Source organism: Ovis canadensis, chromosome 19 (genome assembly GCF_042477335.2).
Source record: "Ovis canadensis isolate MfBH-ARS-UI-01 breed Bighorn chromosome 19, ARS-UI_OviCan_v2, whole genome shotgun sequence".
NCBI classification, from domain to species: Eukaryota; Metazoa; Chordata; class Mammalia; order Artiodactyla; family Bovidae; genus Ovis; species Ovis canadensis.
This window is the reverse complement of record NC_091263.1, coordinates 29,529,435-29,549,791: the sequence shown is the minus strand read 5'-3', so window position 1 is coordinate 29,549,791 and position 20,357 is coordinate 29,529,435. Positions and strand designations below refer to the sequence as shown.

General features: G+C 45.4%; 3 protein-coding genes across 3 annotated transcripts in view; all 3 read right to left on the bottom strand.

Annotated features, from left to right (window-relative positions):
- GASK1A (golgi associated kinase 1A) overlaps positions 1-8,765 on the bottom strand; it is an 84,901-nt gene extending 76,136 nt beyond the window's left edge. Inside the window, exon 1 of the mRNA XM_069560772.1 lies at positions 8,703-8,765. The gene's annotated coding sequence lies outside the window, so the exon portion shown is untranslated. The remainder of the gene's footprint in view (positions 1-8,702) is intronic.
- Positions 8,766-8,781: 16 nt separating this feature from the next.
- On the bottom strand, positions 8,782-17,689 carry ZNF662 (zinc finger protein 662). The gene is given in 8 exon segments (XM_069562188.1): positions 8,782-8,869; positions 9,368-9,776; positions 9,778-9,947; positions 11,978-12,091; positions 12,736-12,806; positions 12,808-12,907; positions 14,358-14,460; positions 17,639-17,689. Coding segments are annotated over 8 exon segments (1,020 nt in total). The 3' UTR covers positions 8,782-8,867.
- ACKR2 (atypical chemokine receptor 2) overlaps positions 9,386-20,357 on the bottom strand; it is a 71,624-nt gene continuing 60,652 nt past the window's right edge. Inside the window, exon 5 of the transcript XR_011250690.1 lies at positions 9,386-9,947. The gene's annotated coding sequence lies outside the window, so the exon portion shown is untranslated. The remainder of the gene's footprint in view (positions 9,948-20,357) is intronic.

Genomic DNA, 20,357 nt, shown 5'->3' with positions numbered 1-20,357 from the left:
TACCCCTCATCCAAGGTAAGGAGCAGTGGCTGTGCTTTGCTGGAGCAGCTGTGAAGAGATACCCCACGCCCAAGGTAAGAGAAACCCAAGTCAGATGGTAGGTGATGCAAGAGGGCATCAGAGGGCAGACACAATGAAACCATACTCACAGAAAACTAGTCAATCTAATCACACTAGGACCACAGCCTTGTCTAACTCTATGAAACCAAGCCATGCCTGCGGGGCAACCCAAGATGGGTGGGTCATGGTGGAGAGGCCTGACAGAATGTGGTCCACTGGAGAAGGGAATGGCAAGCCACTTCAGTATTATTGCCTTGAGAACCCCATGAACAGTATGAAAAGGCAAAATGATAGGATACTGAAAGAAGAGCTCCCCAGGTCAGTAGGTGCCCAATATGCTACTGGAGATCAGTGGAGAAATAACTCCAGAAAGAATGAAGAGATGGAGCCAAAGCAAAAACAATACCCAGTTGTGGATGTCACTGGTGATAGAAGCAAGATCCAATGCTGTAAAGAGCAATACTGCATAGGAACCTGGAATGTCAGGTCCATGAATCAAGGCAAATTGGAAGTGGTCAAACAAGAGATGGCAAGAGTGAACGTCGACATTCTAGGAATCAGTGAACTAAAATGGACTGGAATGGGTGAATTTAACTCAGATGACCATTATATCTACTACTGCGGGCAGGAATCCCTCAGAAGAAATGGAGTAGCCATCATGGTCAACAAGAGAGTCCGAAATGCAGTACTTGGATGCAATCTCAAAAACGACGGAATGATCTCTGTTGTCTCCAAGGCAAACCATTCAATATCACAGTAATCCAAGTCTGGATTGGTTGGGGCCAATCCAGCCCCAACCAGTAACGCTGAAGAAGCTGAAGTTGAACGGTTTTATGAAGACCTACAAGACCTTTTAGAACTAACACCCAAAAAAGATGTCCTTTTAATTACAGGGGACTGGAATGAAAAAGTAGGAAGTCAAGAAACACCTGAGTAACAGGCAAATTTGGCCTTGGAATGCGGAATGAAGCGGGGCAAAGTCTAATAGAGTTTTGCCAAGAAAATGCACTGGTCATAGCAAACACCGTCTTCCAACAACACAAGAGAAGACTCTACACATGGACATCACCAGATGGTCAACACCGAAATCAGATTGATTATATTCTTTGCAGCACTCTAATCACCTTTCTCTAAGCCTGTGGTTGCCCGAGCAAGCCGAGGTGGGCAGGCAATGTGCTGCCGCTTGTGGACATTCTGCGAAACTGCAACCTGAGATCCAGTGCTGAGGGGCACTGAATATTCTGTCAATGACACCTGCCCTCAAGACATCTCTGCGGGTGGGTAACCGAACGGAACTCATAAGCCGCAGACTTGCCTGAAGCCCATTGCAACAGGTAAACTGACTCACAGGGTTTAGTGAAATATACAAACATGGGAAAACAGTCTCAAACACGCTAATCGTCAGAATACCACTGAGGGCTTACTGGGTGGCTGACTGCTGGACAATCCACCTGCCATGCAGGGGAAACTATCGATTCCTCATACAGGGAGATGCCATATGCCGGGGATCAACAAACCTCAGACCCACGACTAGTCCCGTCCCGCACCCTACAGCCAGGGCTCCCCAACAAGAGAGGCCACCACAACGAACGCCTGCCCACCACCCAGCACAGAGGAGCCCCAGCTTGCCACTACTAGAGAGAAATCCGGGCAGCAAAACACACCCAGCACTGCCTAAAGGAGTCAAGTGACTAAATAAACACATAAAAACTCAACTAAATAAATGTATTTTTTGAAAAAAATGAGAGACAGCAAGAGATGTCATATCTCACCAGTCACAATGGCCATCCTTAGACTGTCTCAGTTCAGTTCAGTTCAGCTGCTCAGCTGTGTCCGACTCTTTGCGACCCCATGTCTACTAGCAATAAATGCTGGAGAGGGCCTGGAGAACACTGTACCTGCCTCAGTTTTTCCAGAGTTGGGATACTGTTCACAATCACTAGAAAGAACAGGATGGAGTTTTAAGTCTAAAACCAGAGCTAGCAGATCTGTTAACCTAACTTCTGGCCACATCTGCAGAAAAAAATATTAATTTCAAGATACAGCACCCCAAGTTTCCGTGAGGCCCTCTTGATATAGGCCAGGACACAGTATGCTCCAAAATGCCCTCTGTATACAGAATGCAAACTGTGGTTTTTCAGTTCAGAAGTTTGACAGGTGGAGAAATCAGTTGCTCCTCCTAGGGGAGCTATCGGACACACAGCTCCAACAGCTGGTTCCAACTGGTGTTGGAATGATGTCCAATAAAACAAAGTTTCTAAGGACTTCCCTGGTGGTCGAGTGGATAAGACTCTGTGCTCCCAATGCAGGGGGCCTGTGTTCGATCCCGGGTCAGGGAACCGATATCCCACATACCAAAACTACTGAGCCCAAGAGCCGCAATGAAGACCCACTGCAGACAAATAAATACATAAAAATAAATAAATAAGACAAAGTCTCTAGCAGACAGGAAAAACACCTAGGCAGTCCACATGATCTGACTTTAAAACACAGCTGATATGGGAAGCCCCATATTCACATGAGTAGGGTAGGGGAGCCTGGAAGTTACCTCAAAGAGAGAGGAAGTTATCCATTGGAGAATCTGGGATTGAGAGCTGATTTTCATCAAATTTGGAAGGTATGTTATGATACGACAAACATCATTCCTGTGGGATTCATGAAATTAAGGTTGTGGTGTGAAAGGCACCTATTTTGACACTCAACCTCCGAGCAACTGAGATGGAATACAAAGGAGGAGCTTGTGTGGCAACTAAGAGAAAATGTGATATTAAGGTGCTGTCCAAGAAAATAGTGCCTTCAAATATAAGCCAGGATCAGTATGATCAATTTTCAAATGATAGAAAACCCAAATCTACATACTTTAACTAAAGATGTTTATGGGCTCACGTGACTAATAAGTTGAGAGGTAGGTCGATGTCAGGTAAGCTTGGACTAGTGGCTCAACTGATGTCACCAGGGACCCAGGGTCTATTTCACCACTGTATTCTTAGTATTAGCCTCATCCTCATGATCCATATGCTGGACCCAGGAAGCCCAGACTTCTCCCACCCCAACAGAAAAGTTGTGGATACAATTCCAGGCCTCGTACCTTCTTCCTACATATCCTACAAAGGAGGATAGAGAACATCTCCAGTGGTTGTTCTCAAAAAGAAAAGCCTCTCTCTTTCAGAAAGCCCAGTAAATATCTCTTCAGATCTCACTGGCTCTGTTGCCAAGGGGATAGGCAGGTTGATGGACTTAAGCTAAACAGGATCCACTGGTAAAGCTGAAGGTGGAGACAAAGCTGAGCTGAGAGGATGAGAAAGGATACTTTCCCCAAAAACATTTGGGTTACTGTTCCCAGAGAAAAGGGGAATGGATGCTGGGAGCCGAATAAAAGGTGAATGTTACAGAACCCTGGCTGCGAAACCACGAGACGTGCTCAGAATTGCAGATACTGATTTACACTTGGGCTTCCCGGTTGGCTCAGTGGTAAAGAATCCACCTGCAAATGCAGGAGACACAAGAGACACGGATTTGATCCCTGCATCGGGAAGGTCCCCTGGAGCAGGAATAGGCAACCCACTCCAGTGTTCTTGCCTGGAAAATTCCATGGAAGAGGAGCCTGGAGAGCCACAGTCCAGGGGTTGCAAAGAAGACAGGACTGAGAACACACGAACATTTGCAACTAAGCAGCTTCTCACACAGGCATCTTTGTAACTGGCTCTGAGTGGCAAAACAGGAGGGATTTAATTATTCATTCTGCCAAGAGACTCCTGGCAGGCCAGCTAATTTTCACTGTGTGAAAAAAAAAAAATCTATTCACTATTTCTCCATTTCCTCACTTTCCAGTCCCAGTTTCGAAATTTTTGAAAACAAAATTGTGCCATAATCAATGACTGTTTTTAATATTTGCTAATTGCAATTTATTAGAAATTATCATCAATTTTTAAAGATAAACCCTTTCTATTTCTCCAAAATTTAAGAACTGAGTACAGTCTTATATCTGTGGATTCAACCAATGGTGGATCCAGAAATCTTAAAAAAAAAAAAATTTACAACTTTCCCCAAACAAAACTTGAGTTTGCAGCACATAAATCATATGCAAAACCATGGTATTTTCTTTTACTTCATCAGCCATGCCACTTGGCTTGTGGGATCTTACTTTCCTGACTAGGGATCAAACCTGTGCCCCCTGCAGTGGAACTCCTAATCACTGGACCTCCAGGGAAGTCCCCCATGACATTGTATATAAGGGACTTGAACATGTGTGGATTTTTGTGTCTCTTGGTGGGAGGTGTCCTGGAATCAATCCCCCATGGACACCAAGGCACAACCGTATTAATTTTATCCCACTTCTGACTTTGAGATGTGTGCATTGTCACTACAAATTGAAAGGTCTTCCATGTTACAAATCCTTCATTGCAGACTATGGAAACTTTATCAGCTCAGGGTTTCCAAGAGCTTGCCTCTGGGCCTCGGGTAAGGAAAAGACCAGTTAGGAATTCTCTTGGTAGGGGCCATCTAGCTCCATGTGCTATTTCTTAATCCTCCTGGAACACCTATCTTTTGCCATGTTTTGCTCATTCTCTCATTGTGACGCTTCTAAAATCTGTCTTGTCATTCCATCGCTCTGCTACATTTCCATCTTTCAGTTTCTAGGGTTGTTCATCCACTTCCATGATGCTCTTCTGGAAGTCCCAACTGTTCCATTTCCATGGGTTCTTATTCATATTCATCCTCTATCTCCTCCAGCTTGAGGTACTGACCTCATCTAACAATATGTATCAACTTCACTCTGGGAGCTTTTGAATATTTAGGATTTTAACAATCTCTGTAGTCCTAGTTGGAAAGTCAACCTTATTACAGCTGTTGCTTGCATAAAGTATCCACAGGTAATGTTGCCAATTGCTCACTAACTGCTCTTTTCTTTTAAACACTTATTTGTTTGGAGGTCCACTGCAGCATGCAAACTCTTAGTTGCAGCATGTGGGATCTAGTTCCCTGGCCAGGGATTGAACCTGGGTCCCCTGCGTTGGTAGCACAGAGTTGTAGCCACTGGCCATCAGGGAAGTCCCTGATTGCTCTTTCTTAGCATTTATTCCTGGTGCTTCCACCCGTCTGATTCCCTAAATATTGAGTCTTATTCCTTAAGACTTCATCCTGGGTCCTCATATTTTGCTGTACTCTCTCTGGGGGCAGTACCATCCAACAGACCTTTCTGCAATAACGAAAATGTTCTACACCTACACCATTTAATAAGGTAGCCAATTGCCACATACAGTTACTGTGTGCTGGAAATCTGGCTGTTGTGCCTAAGGACCTAAATTTTTAATTTAATACCTATATATAGCTAGTGGCTACAGTATTAAATAGTGCAGCTCTAGGAGATTTTATTCATTTCTTCCCATAGCTTCAAATACCTTCTGCTCCTTTGACCACTCCCAAATGTACAGCTCCAGGTATGACCATCACTTCATGGCAAATAGATGGGGAAACAGTGGAAACAGTGACAGATCTTATTTGGGGGGGCTCCAAAATCACTGCAGATGATGACTGCAGCCATGAAATTAAAAGATGCTTACTCCTTGGAAGAAAAGCTATGACCAACCTAGACAGCATATTAAAAAGCAGAGATATTACTTTGTCAACAAAGGTCCCTCTAGTCAAAGCTTTGGTTTTTCCAGTAGTCATGCATGGATGTGAGAGTTGGACTATGAAGAAAGCTGAGCACCAAAGAATTGATGCTTTTGAACTGTGGTGTTGGAGAAGACTCTTGAGAATCACTTGGACTGCAAGGAGATCAAACCAGTCCATGCTAAAGGAAATCAGCCCTGAATATTCACTGGAAGGACTGATGCTGAAGCTGAAGCTCCAATACTTTGGCCACCTCATGCAAAGAGTTGACTCATTGGAAAAGACCCTGTTGTTGGAAAAGATTGAAGGCAGGAGGAGAAGGGGTCGACAGAGGATGAGATGGTTGGATGGCATCACCAACTCAATGGACATGAGTTTGAGTACACTCCAGGAGTTGGTGATGGACAGGGAGGCCTGGCGTGCTGCAGTCCATGCGGTCAGACATGACTGAGTGACTGAACTGAACTGAGGTATGACCATCCAGAGCTTCAGTCCATATATAAAACCATCTACTTGAAATTTCTAATTGCACATCTCACATATAGTGCAAATGTTAATATTAAATAGAGTTTTAGATTTTTCCATTCCAGACCTATTCTCATTCCAGTAAATGGCACCACTAACTCAGCTATTCAAGCCAGGAAGCTACCCCCTGACTCCTCCCTGTCCATTATCCTTGCATCTAATCCATTAGCAGTTCACTGATTTTCTTCCCAAAATATATCTTCAATCCACTTTCATTTCCATTATCACCACCCTCTCCAGGCCACCATCATCTCCAACTTGGGCTGCTGGCAGTTTCCAACATGCTCTCTACTTCCACTTTGGTCCCCTTAGAACCCATTTTCTCTCAGTAGCCAGAAGTTCACCATCATCTTATAATAGGAATCAAACATGTCATTTCTCCATTGAAAACCCTTCAGTGACCTCTTCTCACTTAGGATGAAATTGAATGATCTGGCCCATCGAGCTCTACAATCCCAACTGGTGCCACACATGCCCTGATCATTTTGCTAAAACCCTGTCTTCTTGAATATGCCAAACTCTTCACACATCAGGTAGTCTGCACAGCTCTTCCCTCTATCCATTCTTCCTGTTCTTGATATAAGAGGTTCTTTCTCATCCTTCAAGTCTTAGCATTGATATTACTCTTAGGACAGGCCTTCTGTGAGCATCTTTAGAAAGAGGGCCTCCCCTTTCTGATCTTGTTCATTCTCTTCACAGCACTTGGCAACCTTTAATGATTTGGTTCACTTGATTTTTCTCGGTTGGTCCCTTTAATCCTCACTAGGTTAATATTCCAGGAAGGCAGGGTGCAGGTCTGACTTCTCATTCCTTGGCAGCACCTCACATGGTGGTTTGCATACAGGCAGTTGCTTGGTAATACGTGCTTAATAAACAACTTGCCCATAACACTTGTTCACATTACTCATTTCCATTTCCTGGTTCTGTGTAGTACAAAATGTTTACTGCGTATTAGAGGTTCTCTAGCTGGACAATGTTAGGCCAAGTTCTGGAGTTATCAGTGTGTTTGTGCTTTTCAGAAAGCAGAATTCTCGTCCAAGGAGGCCTCTTGCTTCTCTTCCTTGCTCCTTTAACAAATTCTTTTCACTGGTTGAGAGTTTATAAAAGTGGGATTCTAAATAGCAGTGGAGCAAACTGTAGTCTGGAGAATGGCTCTAAAGATGGAGAATCTGGAATGGATGTTTCATCTGTGTTAGCCAGCATTCTGCTTCTCTGAATCGAGCCTTTGGTTATCTGATCTTTTAAGATGGTTCATGCCATTCATTAATATCCTGCATTTCTTCACAGTTAATATTTTAACATCTTTTAAAAATATTGTCTTACCTTATAGACTCGATATCAAGCACAGTTAATTTTGGAATCCTTTACTGACCCCTTACTTGCTGCAGAGAATCTAAGCATTCCTAGCATTCATCTTTGATCCTGGACCTCTGCAGGGCATTTGTGACCCTGACACCAAGATACTTGATTATATTTCCACTGCTGGCTGACTGAGGATACCCAACAGAGTGCAAACCCTCATCAGAGAGTGACCATTTCTACCTCCTTTCGATGGCCCCACAGCTGACTTCAGGATGTGGGTATGACGGCAGTGAGAAGGGGACAGACTAGGAGAGAATTAGGAGAGTGGTGCAGTGACAGGGGTTGCAACTATACAAATTTTTATGAAAAAATATTCCACTTTATTTACATTTTCCCAGTCCCAGAGTACTCTCTCATAACACAAGGGCAATCAGGTCTCCCAAGACTGCAGGACCCCGACCATCCCCACTGCTTTCCTTAAGTCACCTCAGTGGCCTCAAGGAGGCTCACAACTTCTGAGGAAGAGAAGGTCCTGGAGTTGGCAATATAACAGCAATATCCTCATATCAAATACAGTTTTAAGTGGGGTAGACTTACAGAAAGCAGTATTAATAAATACTTTGTGTGTGTGTACCCAGAAAGGCACAGAAATAACGTATTGTCTCTGAGGAGGACTGAGAGACAGGAATGACAAGGAACATTTGAACCATTTCAATTTTTTTTTTTTATCATGAGTATGTTATATCTAGTCAAAAGTAAATACGCTTCAAAATTTGAAAAACAGAAAGAAATGCCATGCTCCAGAGAGCCGTTTATAGCTGGACTAACAAGCATGAAGCTATTAGAAAAATATAAGACAGCGCATAATTAACTACCAACTTGGGGGGCACTGACTACCATTAGAAGAGGAAAAGAGGTCTGTTCAATGGAAGGAGCTGGGTCTTAGATAAGGAAGGGAGCCTTTTAGCCCAGGGAAACTTGAGAAGTAAAAACAGGCAAGACTAGAAATGTGCACAAAGAATAGTAGATTTAGAGTCAACTGGGCCTGGTTCCAATCTCAACTCTAAAGTTTACTAGCTGACTGGACTTGAGTATTATAACCTCTTTCATATTTCTCATTTATAAAATGAGGATAAGAATACCTACATTACAGGATTTTTAAAAAGTAAGGAATGTGTGTAAAACAGTTAGCACAGTACCTGACACAGAGTAGGTGCTCAACTAAACGTTGCCTAGTATGAATATGGCTGAACAGGGAGACCAGTCTTGCTGGAGTACAGGGTATTCACTCAGAAAGGGCGAGATAATACTGGTTGTTGCAGTCCAACAAACTGTGGGCCATCATTTCATCTTGTGGTTGGGGTTCCTGCAGCATAAGAATTATAAACAAATATCACCATTACGCATTCTCTACTGTTCAAGAAGGTGAGAAGTCTGATGGTTATACGGTTTCTCTCCAGCATGGCCCCTCTGATACGTAATCAAAACAGAATTCTAACTGAAGGCTTTCCCACAGTTGTTACATGTCTAGGTTCTTTCCCTAGTATGGATTCTCTGATAACAAGTGAGATGTGCCTTGCAAATAAAGCTTTCCCCACAGTTAATACATTCATGAGGCTTCTCTCCAATGTGGACCCATGGGTGCCGAGCAAGACCCGAGTTCCACATGAAGCCTTTTTCAAAGCCCTTACATTCATAAAGTTTCTCCCTAGTGTGAATTCTCTGAAGTTGAAGAAGGACTGGGTTCCAAGTAAAACTATCCCCACATCTCTTACAGGTACATGGCTTCTCCCTGGTGTGAAGCCGTATACCTGACACTGTGTATGGCTTGTGTTCTGAATAAAGCCCTTCCCACATTCCTTACATTCAAAGGATTTCTCTCTTGTGTGAATTCTTCGGTGTTTAATCAGGTTTGACTTCCAACCAAAGGCTTTAGCACATTCTTGACATAGGCATGGTTTCATCCCAGTGTGAATCCTCTGATGTACAATGCAATGTGATCTAAAACTGAAATTCTTCCCATATTCCTTACATCCATAGACCTTCTGTCCATTATGAATTCTTTGATGTTGATCAAAGTCTTCCTTTTGATCCAAACACTTGCCATATTCTTCACGTATATAGAATGCCTCTTCACTTAGGCTTTTCTGATGTACAAGGTGGGTGTTAACATCCGCATCCTCTGAACGCTCTTCTACTAAGATCATCTCATCTTTGACAATCACTGCTGTGATGTCACGTGTAGTGTTCTCCACACTTGCCCTATTTAGGGCAGTCAGGCCATCTCCCAACAGTGCTTTTCTCCTCTTCACACGTTTTTCCAAACCAGAATTCCTGGGAGCTACAGAACTGGGGTCCACTCAATAGCAACATGTGGTCCTGTGCCTGCTCGTGAATGCTCTCCTTCAGGATAAAATGTTCTTTCTCACTCTTCAACACCCGTTCTGAAAGAAGAAAACAGAGCTGCAAATGTCATCAGTACCCATGACAGAGCGACTAAAGTCATCAAGCAGTATTAATAGGTCCATTTTTCTCACGTGCCACCCCTGTGTCTAAGCAGGAGGGGAGAATGAAGGTTGGGGAAAGACTGGTAACACAGATGACCTGAAACTTGAGAGTAATAAGAATATAAAGGACAGGAGAGAGAGGTTCAGGGAAGCTGGGATTCCATCAGTTCACCAAAATACAAAAACCTGTCACTCATTTTAAAACGTTAAGAAGAAATAGGCAAGACTAAGGTCTCTGCACCTGCCTCTAGGAGCTGAAAGCCAATTCATATAGAAAAGTATCCTGATAGGATAGAATTTCAAAGAGCTGCTCCTGAGGCTGTGTTGGGAAATCACCATCTCTTACTTCCCTTCCTTCCTATCCATCATAGCCTTCTCTTTTTATAAGGGTCAACAATGAGTCTTTCTATGGCATCCATAAAAATGTCCTCATAGCCTCACTCAGCCGTTTCCAGAAGTCACTTCTAACTCTAATGATAAACACCTAAGAATAAAACTCTAATGATAAAAATATGTAAAGCACATATTTACAAAGGTCCACTCTAATAAATTCTTCAGAATTAGTTAAGCTCTGTCTCTTTGTAACTCCCATCCAAGCCTGCAGAACTGTAGACCAATTCTACAATTTCCAAGTGAAACTGAGTAGGAACATGAGCTCCAAGAAGGCCTGCTGCAGGTCAGGGAGTTCAGGTTTTGCTCAAGGAATAACCTCGCTGTTAGCTTTCTGTCTAAAGCAGAGATGGGAAATTCCCTTGAGTGGTGGCGAGAGCAGGTACTGAGATCCTGAGAGAATCTAGAGGACACTGCGGTTCCCTCCCTACATCCATTCTCCTCCCCCTCCCCAACTAGGGAGCAGCCAGGCCCTTTGGGTGGGAGCAATCCCAACTCCAGCTTCTGGCATAGGCGCCCACTGAGATAAGCCAAGCAGGCTCTCCCATCTGACTCACTACATGAGAGACCCATTCAGGGACCAGCAATCCAGGCCAAGTCAATCAGTGCACAGCATCCCCCTGGCTACGGGACCAATTTAGAGCCGGCATAAGACTTAAGATGGTGAATAGAGCAACACGTGGACTGTGACCCACCAGGGTTAGAGCCTAAGGAAGGCCTGCAACTGTTCCTCCCCCTGGGTGCGAAGAAGCACAGTCCTGGTTACACTACCAATCACCTTACAGCCCTGAGAGGAGCCAGACTGGAGAGAAACTAACATATGAGGAGACAGAGGGGCAGAGACTGAAATTCTGATCAAAATCTATGGACTTCCCAATCACACAAAACAATAAATTCCTCTTTATTATTTAACCCAGTTTGAACTGGGCTATTACTTGCAATCAAGGGTCTCCTAACATGGAAAGACTTCCAGACACAGCAAGGAACTGTGAGAATGCAAAATTGGAGAGCACAGCTCAAGTCACACTGTGTCCACGGAACAGCTTCTGTGGAAAGAAGATGAAGCGGGCCTACGGAGGCAATAAAAGGACATAGTTCTTAGTAGGAAATCAGGAGCAGGGAAGCCCTGTGTTGGGCCTAGACAAATGCCAGGGCTTTCCTGCCAGAAATCCCTGAGGAATAGGAACTATCTGGCTTAGGGTTATTTAGACTGCTTGATTTCTAATGATAAAAATGGCCATGCTACCCTCAAAGGACAGTCAGAATCTTCGGCTGGAAGATTATAAGCAGGCCAGGATAGTTAAAAAAAGGGAGGGGGGGCACCTCAGATCAGACAGCAAACAGAAAAGTAGTCAGAGAGTAAAGATAAATGGTGGTCAGATGCATGAAGATGGCACAGAGAGGAGCCAGGATGAATGAAGCAAGGACTCAAGAAGACGGAAAACCATAGGAACACAGAGGAAAACAAGGAATCCCACAGGTGTCTACAGCAGTAAGTTAAGAGAACACATACCCAGCACAACTTAAAGATCAAGACAAGCGAACTGCTCAGATGACCGGCACGTGTCCTCACTCACCTAGGAAGATGCCCCTCGGGCTCTCTCCATTCAGACCTTCCCGAGGAGCCAAGCTCCAGGGTGTTCCCCCTCACTCCAGCTGCAAAATCAGAGCCGGTGTAGGAAATGGACACGCTGCCCATCAGGAAGGAATCGGGACAGGCAGGTAAGCAGGGTGACACAGAGCAACCCCAGGGCTCCTCCCAGGCCTATCTTCAGGGGTGGGAGGGGAAAGAAGGGAAATTACTAGGGGGAACAAGAAAAGAAAATCCAGGGAAAGGGGCAGAAGTACTCAGGTGAGAGGGGCCCGGAGACTCCTGAAGGTCAGGAAGCAGAGAGGAAGGGATGCTCGACAACAGCGTGAGTGAGCAAAGAGATGACTTCCCTCGTCGAGAAACTGGGCCCTCCCTCTCTAGAGCTCTCGAGTTCAGATGTCTGCATGAGGATGCTTGCTATTGGGCTGTGTCTCCCAAACTGAGGTGCGGGGAACTGAGGACTCAGAGGGGCACCAGGAACCGTCTCTTCATCTGTTGTACCCACAGCACATGGATTAGAAGGTCAGAAGCTCTTAGCCGGGGGTAGGGATGTCCTATATGAGACCCAGATGGATGCCAGGACTTCCTGCTTCACAGCTACCACTAAGGTTGTGTCATTAAGAGTCCAGGAGCCTGAAGGTGCCACTCAACTGAGGGTTAGTTACCAAAGACTACTGAGCTTTTGAGGAAGGAGCCAAGAAATCCAAAAGGGTAGAGGCAGAGTCCAAAGGGAAAGATCCTTACCCAGGGAAGCCACAGCCCCATAATTCTCCAGCATCACCTCCCTGTACAGGGCCCTCTGAATAGAAGCCAGTGGTCCATTCATTCTCAGAGAAGTAGATGACCATGTCCTCAAGGGTCACTGACTCTTGAAATGACATGTTTATATGCCATAGGACAGTCTGAGGACCCGGGCCTGGAGTCAGGGTAGACGAGGCACTAAGAGGTACTGGAGGGGTTGCCCACTGAGTTTCTGGATTCTGAATGTTGAAGGAAACTCTCAGCAGATTTTTGCCCCCTACTTATAAAGATACAAGGGATCAGCCACCAATCTTCTCACGTCTCTTCATTTTCACTTTGGCAAACATTCTCTCCTCTTCTTCATGAGCCTCTGCAAGTTTTCCCTTTTCATCCCCACATGAGCTCTGGGAGCCATCCTTTCTCCACCACGTGTCCTGTTCCTTCAGACATCACCACCTTTGATAACAAGAGCAACCATGATTGATCGAGCCTGTGCCAAGCACTATACAAATACTACTTTGAGTATGTTTCACAGCCTTTGAGGAGGGTATCAGATCCATTTTATGGAAGAGAATCTGAGGCTCAGAGGTTAACTCTCCCCAGGTTACAGAGTTCTGAGACAGAACTCAGGCCCGCCTGGCTCTCTGCTCTCCCCTGCCATACACACTGCCTGTCACCCTCACTCCTGCCAGTCCTCTGCCCCGTGAGGGACTCTCACTCTTCCCTCCCTCCAAGTCACTTCCAGCAGCCCAAGAAGCAGCTAGGGACACCTCAGACAATCAGGCTGCTGGAGAGGCTTGACTCAAAAGGACAGAGCCCAGCTGTGACTACTCCCTGCACATTCCCACCCGATATACTCCCTAACACACTCAAAGACTTCGGCTGGCTTACCTTTGCCTACCCAAAAAAGTCCAAGTCCTCTGCTGTGCAGACAATTCCAGTCACCATTCAGGGACCCAGCTGACTTCCCAAGGGTCCTTTCCTGCATGACCACCCTCAGGCCGGATCCTGTCACCACTTGGTTCTGAACCCAGACTTTTTCCTTGTCCAGCTCTGTGCCCTTAGACCTGCAGCCCCCAGCCCCCAGCCCCCAACCCTGCCTGAAGATCCAGATCCTCCCTTGTGTTCATCTAAGTGTTAAGTCAAAGTGTTAGTGGCTTAGCCGTGTCCGATTCTTTGTGACCCTCTGGACTGTAGCCGGCCAGGCTCCTCAGTCCATGGAGATTCTCCAGGCAAGAATACTGGAGTGGGCAGGCAGTCATTCCCTTCTCCAGGGGATCTTCCCAACCCAGGGATCAAACCCAGGTTTTCTGCACTGCAGGCAGATTCTTTATCATCTGAGCCACCAGGAAAGCCCGTTCATCTCAAGACCTACCTCAAACAAAACCAGCTCTGTAAAACCAGTCGTGGAAGTTCTGGCCGTTCATCGCTGCACACAGCGGTCTGTGGACACCTCTAACCCAGCACTGGCTCAGGCCTGTGTACCTGCTTCCCCTGCCGCCACAAGCCTGGGGGATGACGGATCCACTCTGCCCCTGCCTGTTCCTCGGGTCCCTCCACTCAGGACTGTATCCCAATTTCTCCGTCACTGCACTGCCTGCTTTCCGCCCCTCATCTGGTTCTACAGGCAGCTTCCTGGCATCGGCTCACCTTTGACAACGTGGGCTGTCCCGGCAGCAGGTTGAGCGCTGGGCTGAAACGGGTCCCAGTTCCCAGGGCCACCGGCCGCTCGCCGAGTCAGACCGGGGGCGGCCGGGTGTCTGGGAGGAAGGCTCCAGAACCGCTCGAGACTGACATACCAGCCATCGGCCTGGGAGCGGACCTGGGAAGACGCCGGCCTCACTCCCCCGCCAGCCCCATGCGCAGCTCTCCACGTTCTGTGTTGGCCAGATCTCTGCTCGCGAGAGGTGGAGTCCGGCACACTCCTGCCATTCCAGCTTCTCTAGGACTGTGGAGGGCTCCACGACTCTGTGGTCCTCCGCCGTGGGCAGTAGGAGAGGAGAGGGGCCCAGCTCTCCCAGAGACACTGATGCTGTAGAATTCTTCCCTGGCCCTTTCCTTCCCACTTCTCCACCTCATTGCACCTTTGCAGGATAGATGCTGATACAAGATAGCCCACACTTCCCTTGATTAGGCCTGTTCACATATCCTACTGTGTCCTGGATATGCTCACCTTCGTGTCTCTAGTATCTGCCCCAAATCTAGCACTTCTTAGGACCCAATTTCTTCAAGTGCCATAGAATGTCTGTTGAATAAAAGGATGATTAACTGTTGAATCAGTTTTTCAGTTGAAGTAAGGCCCAAAAAGAGGAAATGACTTACCTACAGTCACAGAGTATGCCAGGAAGCTAAGCTTTTAAAGAAAGTTGTGGAAATAAAGGAAAACCTCAGAGATGAGAACAAGCAATGTCTATTTATTCAAAGATCAGCCGCCATACCTGCATTTGGCAGAGAAGTGGAAAGTTTGATAGCAGGAAAAAAGGAAGGCTTCAAGTATGTGCTGATTAAAGATTCTAAGTATAAGGCCTTACTAGAAGGCAATGGCATCCCACTCCAGAACTCTTGCCTGGAAAATCCCATGGATGGAGGAGACTGGTGGGCTGCAGTCCATGGCATCATGAAGAGTCGGACACAACTGAGCGACTTCACTTTCACTTTTCACTTTCATGCACTGGAGAAGGAAATGGCAACCCACTCCAGTGTTCTTGCCTGGAGAATCCCAGGGATGGCGGAGCCTGGTGGGCTGCCGTCTATGGGGTCGCACAGAGTCGGACATGACTGAAGCAACTTAGCAGCAGAAGCAAAGCATCTTATGTGATTGGTTGGGAGGCATTATTCAGACTCTGGCTGTTTAGGGATGATTACTACGGGGGTTACTTTGGCTTCCTGGACTGATTGCTACAGACAGCAGTTTGACCTCTTGGATTGATTATTGCTAATAGTGTGTTGGTTTTCTGGACAGGTTGCTGCAGATTGAGAGTCAAAGTTCTATTTTTCTATATGGTCTGGCCATTGTCCATTTGTATATTCAGTCTCTAGGTTGAACAAATTAGGAAGATGTCTGCTTCACAGGAATTCAAAATCAGGTTCAGGTACCTCAGATACTGGAGCTTACAGATGCCATACCTATGGAAAGTTACAAAGAAGCCCTCATATGAACTCCTAGGTTTATTGGTTGGTTGGTTTGTTTCTAAGAGGATACTGGAGTAACTCATAAAAGGACAATAGCTGATAGTCTGCAGGTACTGAGAAGGAAGCAAAGCCTCTTAACTTGGGGAAGATCACTGTGAAGGGTGAACATACAACAATCTGATATATGTTCACCCCATGATTTTCCTCAGGGCCAGCTGGAGAAAACTGAACTGGTGACCAAACAATTGTGGGCGTTGTAGCTCAGAATAAGGAGCCCTCAAATACCTGATTTACCAAGTTATGGTCCACCTGAAAAGAGGTATCTATGGCTATGATCAGTATTTGGTTCATATTTTTTTTAGAAAACTAAAGAGGCAAGGAAGAGTCTATCACATTTAATCCCATAGCTTTACTCTATTATTCTTCTGTCAAACACAGGGCAGCAGGCAAGGTCAAGGCCAAGTCCTAACTGATTTGGCCAGTAAACATAATCTGTCATTCTGAGATTCATATAATGTATTAATTACAAAGACAGCAAAAGGAAGAGTAGGCAAACATCCAATCCCCCAGGTCCTTGTCCCACACACCAAAAACAATGACACAAAGACAAAAGGGGGCTGGATGACTGCAACATGGGTTGTGGGATACACCTTGCTGAGGAGTCAATTTTAGGCTGCAGCTTAACAGTGTTATATTGTTGTTGTTCAGTCGCCAAGTTATGTCTGACCCCTACGAACTGCACCACTCCGGGCCTCCCTGTCCCCGACCATCTCCCAGAGTTTGCCCAAGTTCATGTCCAGTGATGCCATTCAACCATCTCATCCTCTGTCGCCCTCTTCTCCCTCTACCTTCAGTCCTTCCCAGCCAGCTGTCCACACCAGGTGGCCAAAGTATTGGAGCTTCAGCATCAGAACTTTCAATGAGTTTTCAGGGTTGGTTTCCTTTAGGATTGACTGGATTGATATCCTTGCTATTCAAGGGACTCTCAAGAGGCTTCTCCAGCACCACAGTTCAAAAGCATCAGTTCTTCAGTGCTCTGCCTTCTTTACGGTTCAGCTCTCACAACTGTACATGACTATTGGAAATTAGTTACAGTGTTATAGTCTGCAGTTAAACCAGAGAAGAATGGGAGAGAAAGTCTCATTACTTATCTGGGAGGCAGTGAGAAACTGTCTCATAACAGCCTCCCACAGGGATAGAGACAGAAGTGGGAGATGGCCTGGAAAGCTTGTAAAGATCCTCTTTTGTTCTGGAAGGATCACAAGGTAATCTGCCAAGACTCAGATTAGCTATAGTTCAAGGCTTTGCCTGCATGGCCTATATATTGGCCAATCCAATAGATATGAGTGATACTGCCAGAGCACCATGGTAGAGGCAATTATCCTACAACTTTACCTCTTAACTTTTTGCCATGCAACATGTGCAATTTTAGTTCCCTGATCAGAGATCAAACCCACACCCCCTGGATTGGAAGCATGGATACTTACCCACTGGACCACCAGGGCAGTTCCTAACTCCTTACTTCTAACACATAAAGAATTCTCAGAAGCATGTCACCACGTAGGTCACCAAATACTCTAATTCATTGTACTGAAAGAGAATTGGGCCAGATATATTCCATTTGTCTTAGGCAGCATTGGACAAGAGTGACAGTGATTGTGATTCACAGTAGTATAACGAGGCTCACTGTAGAAAAGACCATGGTGAGGCTCCACATCCAGAACTAAATGTCATTAATCCATGTGGGGCAAGAAAAACTGGCAATGGCACATACCTCAGCTAAACTGGCCAGTGAGAAATCCAGGGCAATACAATTGTCCATCATCATTCATGCTAGAGAATTTAAGAAAATCAGTGATCTGGGGAAAATGTACAAGAGACTCCAACAGTAACATAAAGCTAAAGGGAACTATGTCAATGTCTAGAAAGTTAATTCTGTTCTGCTGTTTTTTGATGAGGCTGTTCCTTCCTGGAGTCTGGCTGTTGGGAGGATTCTGAGAACTTTTAAACCAAGATCTGGCCAGTAGTCAAATTGAGGGTAGCGGCAAAAGCCTGGGTTAAATTGGCCAGATATCCTACAGACAAAAGCTAAGCTAGATTAATTATCTCTGCCTCTGCTCCTGACTTTCCACAGTCTAGGGTGTTTTTGTCTTACAAACCAGGACTATTTCTCTCCTCCCACAGCCATAGGATCATTACACTCAGTCTCTGGAACAATCACTTGACCTTTTCCCCAATCCTTCCCACGTCTTCTCACACTATATGCTACAGCTCATCCCTAGTTAGCTAAGAAGTTCCTTTCTTATATAATGTATAGCACCCAAGACCATCTACCACCATCTGACGTGCGAGCCATGCCAAGACCACATTAGCATTATCACCTTGTAAATTCCTGATCACTCTTTCTGACCTCATGAATTATACAGTCCATGGAATTCTCCAGGCCAGAATACTGGAATAGGCAGCCTTTCCCTTCTCCAGGAGATCTTCCTGACCCAGGGAGCGAACCCAGGTCTCCCGCATTACAGGCAGATTCTTTACCAGCTGAGCCACCAGGGAAGTCCAAGAATACTGGAGTGGGAAGCCTATCCCTTCTCCAGGGGAATCTTCTCGACCCAGGAATCAAACTGGGGTCTTCTTCATGGCAGGTGGATTCTTAACCAGCTGAGCTACCAAGAGATCCCTACAATTATCTATAATTGCCCAAATCTAATTGCATCTGTAATTTTTCATCTGAGTACTAATTTCACTATATGCCGTAACCTTTGGTTTTCATTTTCATTCATCTCAAGGTATTTTCTAATTTCTCTTGTAAATCCTTCTCTCAGGAAAGCATTAGGAAGCTTGTACATAGATTCTTGCAGACTCCATGTGTGTCTTTTCCCCTGATGATTTGGCTATGTACCTTTTTAATACACCACTGTAATAAATTTCAGTTATGAGTAAAACTATAGGCCAAGTCCTCTGAGTTCTTCTAGGCAATTCTCTGAATGAGAAGGTGGTTCTAGAGATCCATGAAGTGGGTCATGGCAACTAGACTGCATAACAGATGTCAAGCAGTTCACTTAATTCCTGGCTCATGGTAAATTCCTAATATAAAAATGGTAAAAATCTTAAATGGTAAAAATGTAAACGGTCATGGTGGCAAGAGACATGATCAGCACAGGGCCATGAACAAGACAGAGACCCAAGCTCCCAGATTTACTGCCATAGAGTGCCTCCAGACTGAGCACCCCCAAAGCACCGACCTAAAGTCGCTATTAGGCGCAGGGCGGGGCAGCGGAAATGCGTCATCGGCCTTCCAGCCCAGGCCGAGGTCCCTCTAGCGAGCGCGGAGGACACCTCTGCAGGTCGTCAATCCTCCCAGTTCAGTTTAGTTAAGTCGCTCAGTCATATCCGACTCTTTGCGACCCCATGGACTGCAATAAACCAGGCTTCCCTGTCCATCAGCTACTCCTGGAGTCTACTCAAACACATGTCAATTAAATCAGTGATGCCATTCAACCATCTCATCCTCTGTTCTCCCCTTCTCCTCCTGCCCTCAGTCTTTCCCAGGATCAGGGTCTTTTCGAATGAGTCAGTTCTTCGCATCAGGTGGCCAAAGTATTGGAGTCTCAGCTTCAGCATCAGTCCTTCCAATGGATATTCAGGACTGATTTCCTTTAGGATGGACTGGTTGGATCTCCTTGCTGTCCAAGAACTCTCAAGAGTCTTCTTCAACACCACAGTTCAAAAGCACCAATTCTGTGGCACTCAGCTTTCTTTATAGCCCAATTCTCACATCCATACATGACTACTGGAGAAACCAAAGCTTTGACTAGACGGACCTTTGTTGGAAAAGTAATATCTCTGCTTTTTAATATGCTGTCTAGGCTGGTGATAACTTTTCTTCCAAGGAGTAAGCATCTTTTAATTTCATGGCTGCAGTCACCATCTGCAGTGATTTTGGAGCCCCCCAAAATAAAGTCTGTCACTGTTTCCACTGTTTGCCCATCTATTTGCCATGAAGTGATCGGACCAGATGCCATGATCTTTGTTTTCTGAATGTTGAACTTTAAGCCAACTTTTTCACTCTCCGCTTTCACTTTTATCAAGAGGCTCTTTAGTTCTTCTTCATTTTCTGCCATAAGGGTGGTATCAGCTGAGTATCTGAGGTTATTGATATTTCTCCCGGCAATCTTGATTCCAGCTTGTGCTTCATCCAGCCCAGCATTTCTCATGATGTACTCTGCATATAAGTTAAATAAGCAGGGTGACAATATACAGCCTTGATGTACTCCTTTGCCCATTTGGAACCAGTTTGTTGTTCCATGTCTGGTTCTAACTGTTCCTTCCTGATCTGCATACAGATTTCTCAGGAGGCAGGTCAGGTGGTCTGGTACTCCCACCTCTTTCAGAATTTTCCACAGTTTATTGTGATCTACACAGTCAAAGGCTTTGGCATAGTCAATAAAGAAGTAGATGTTTTTCTGGAACTCTCTTGTTTTTTCGAT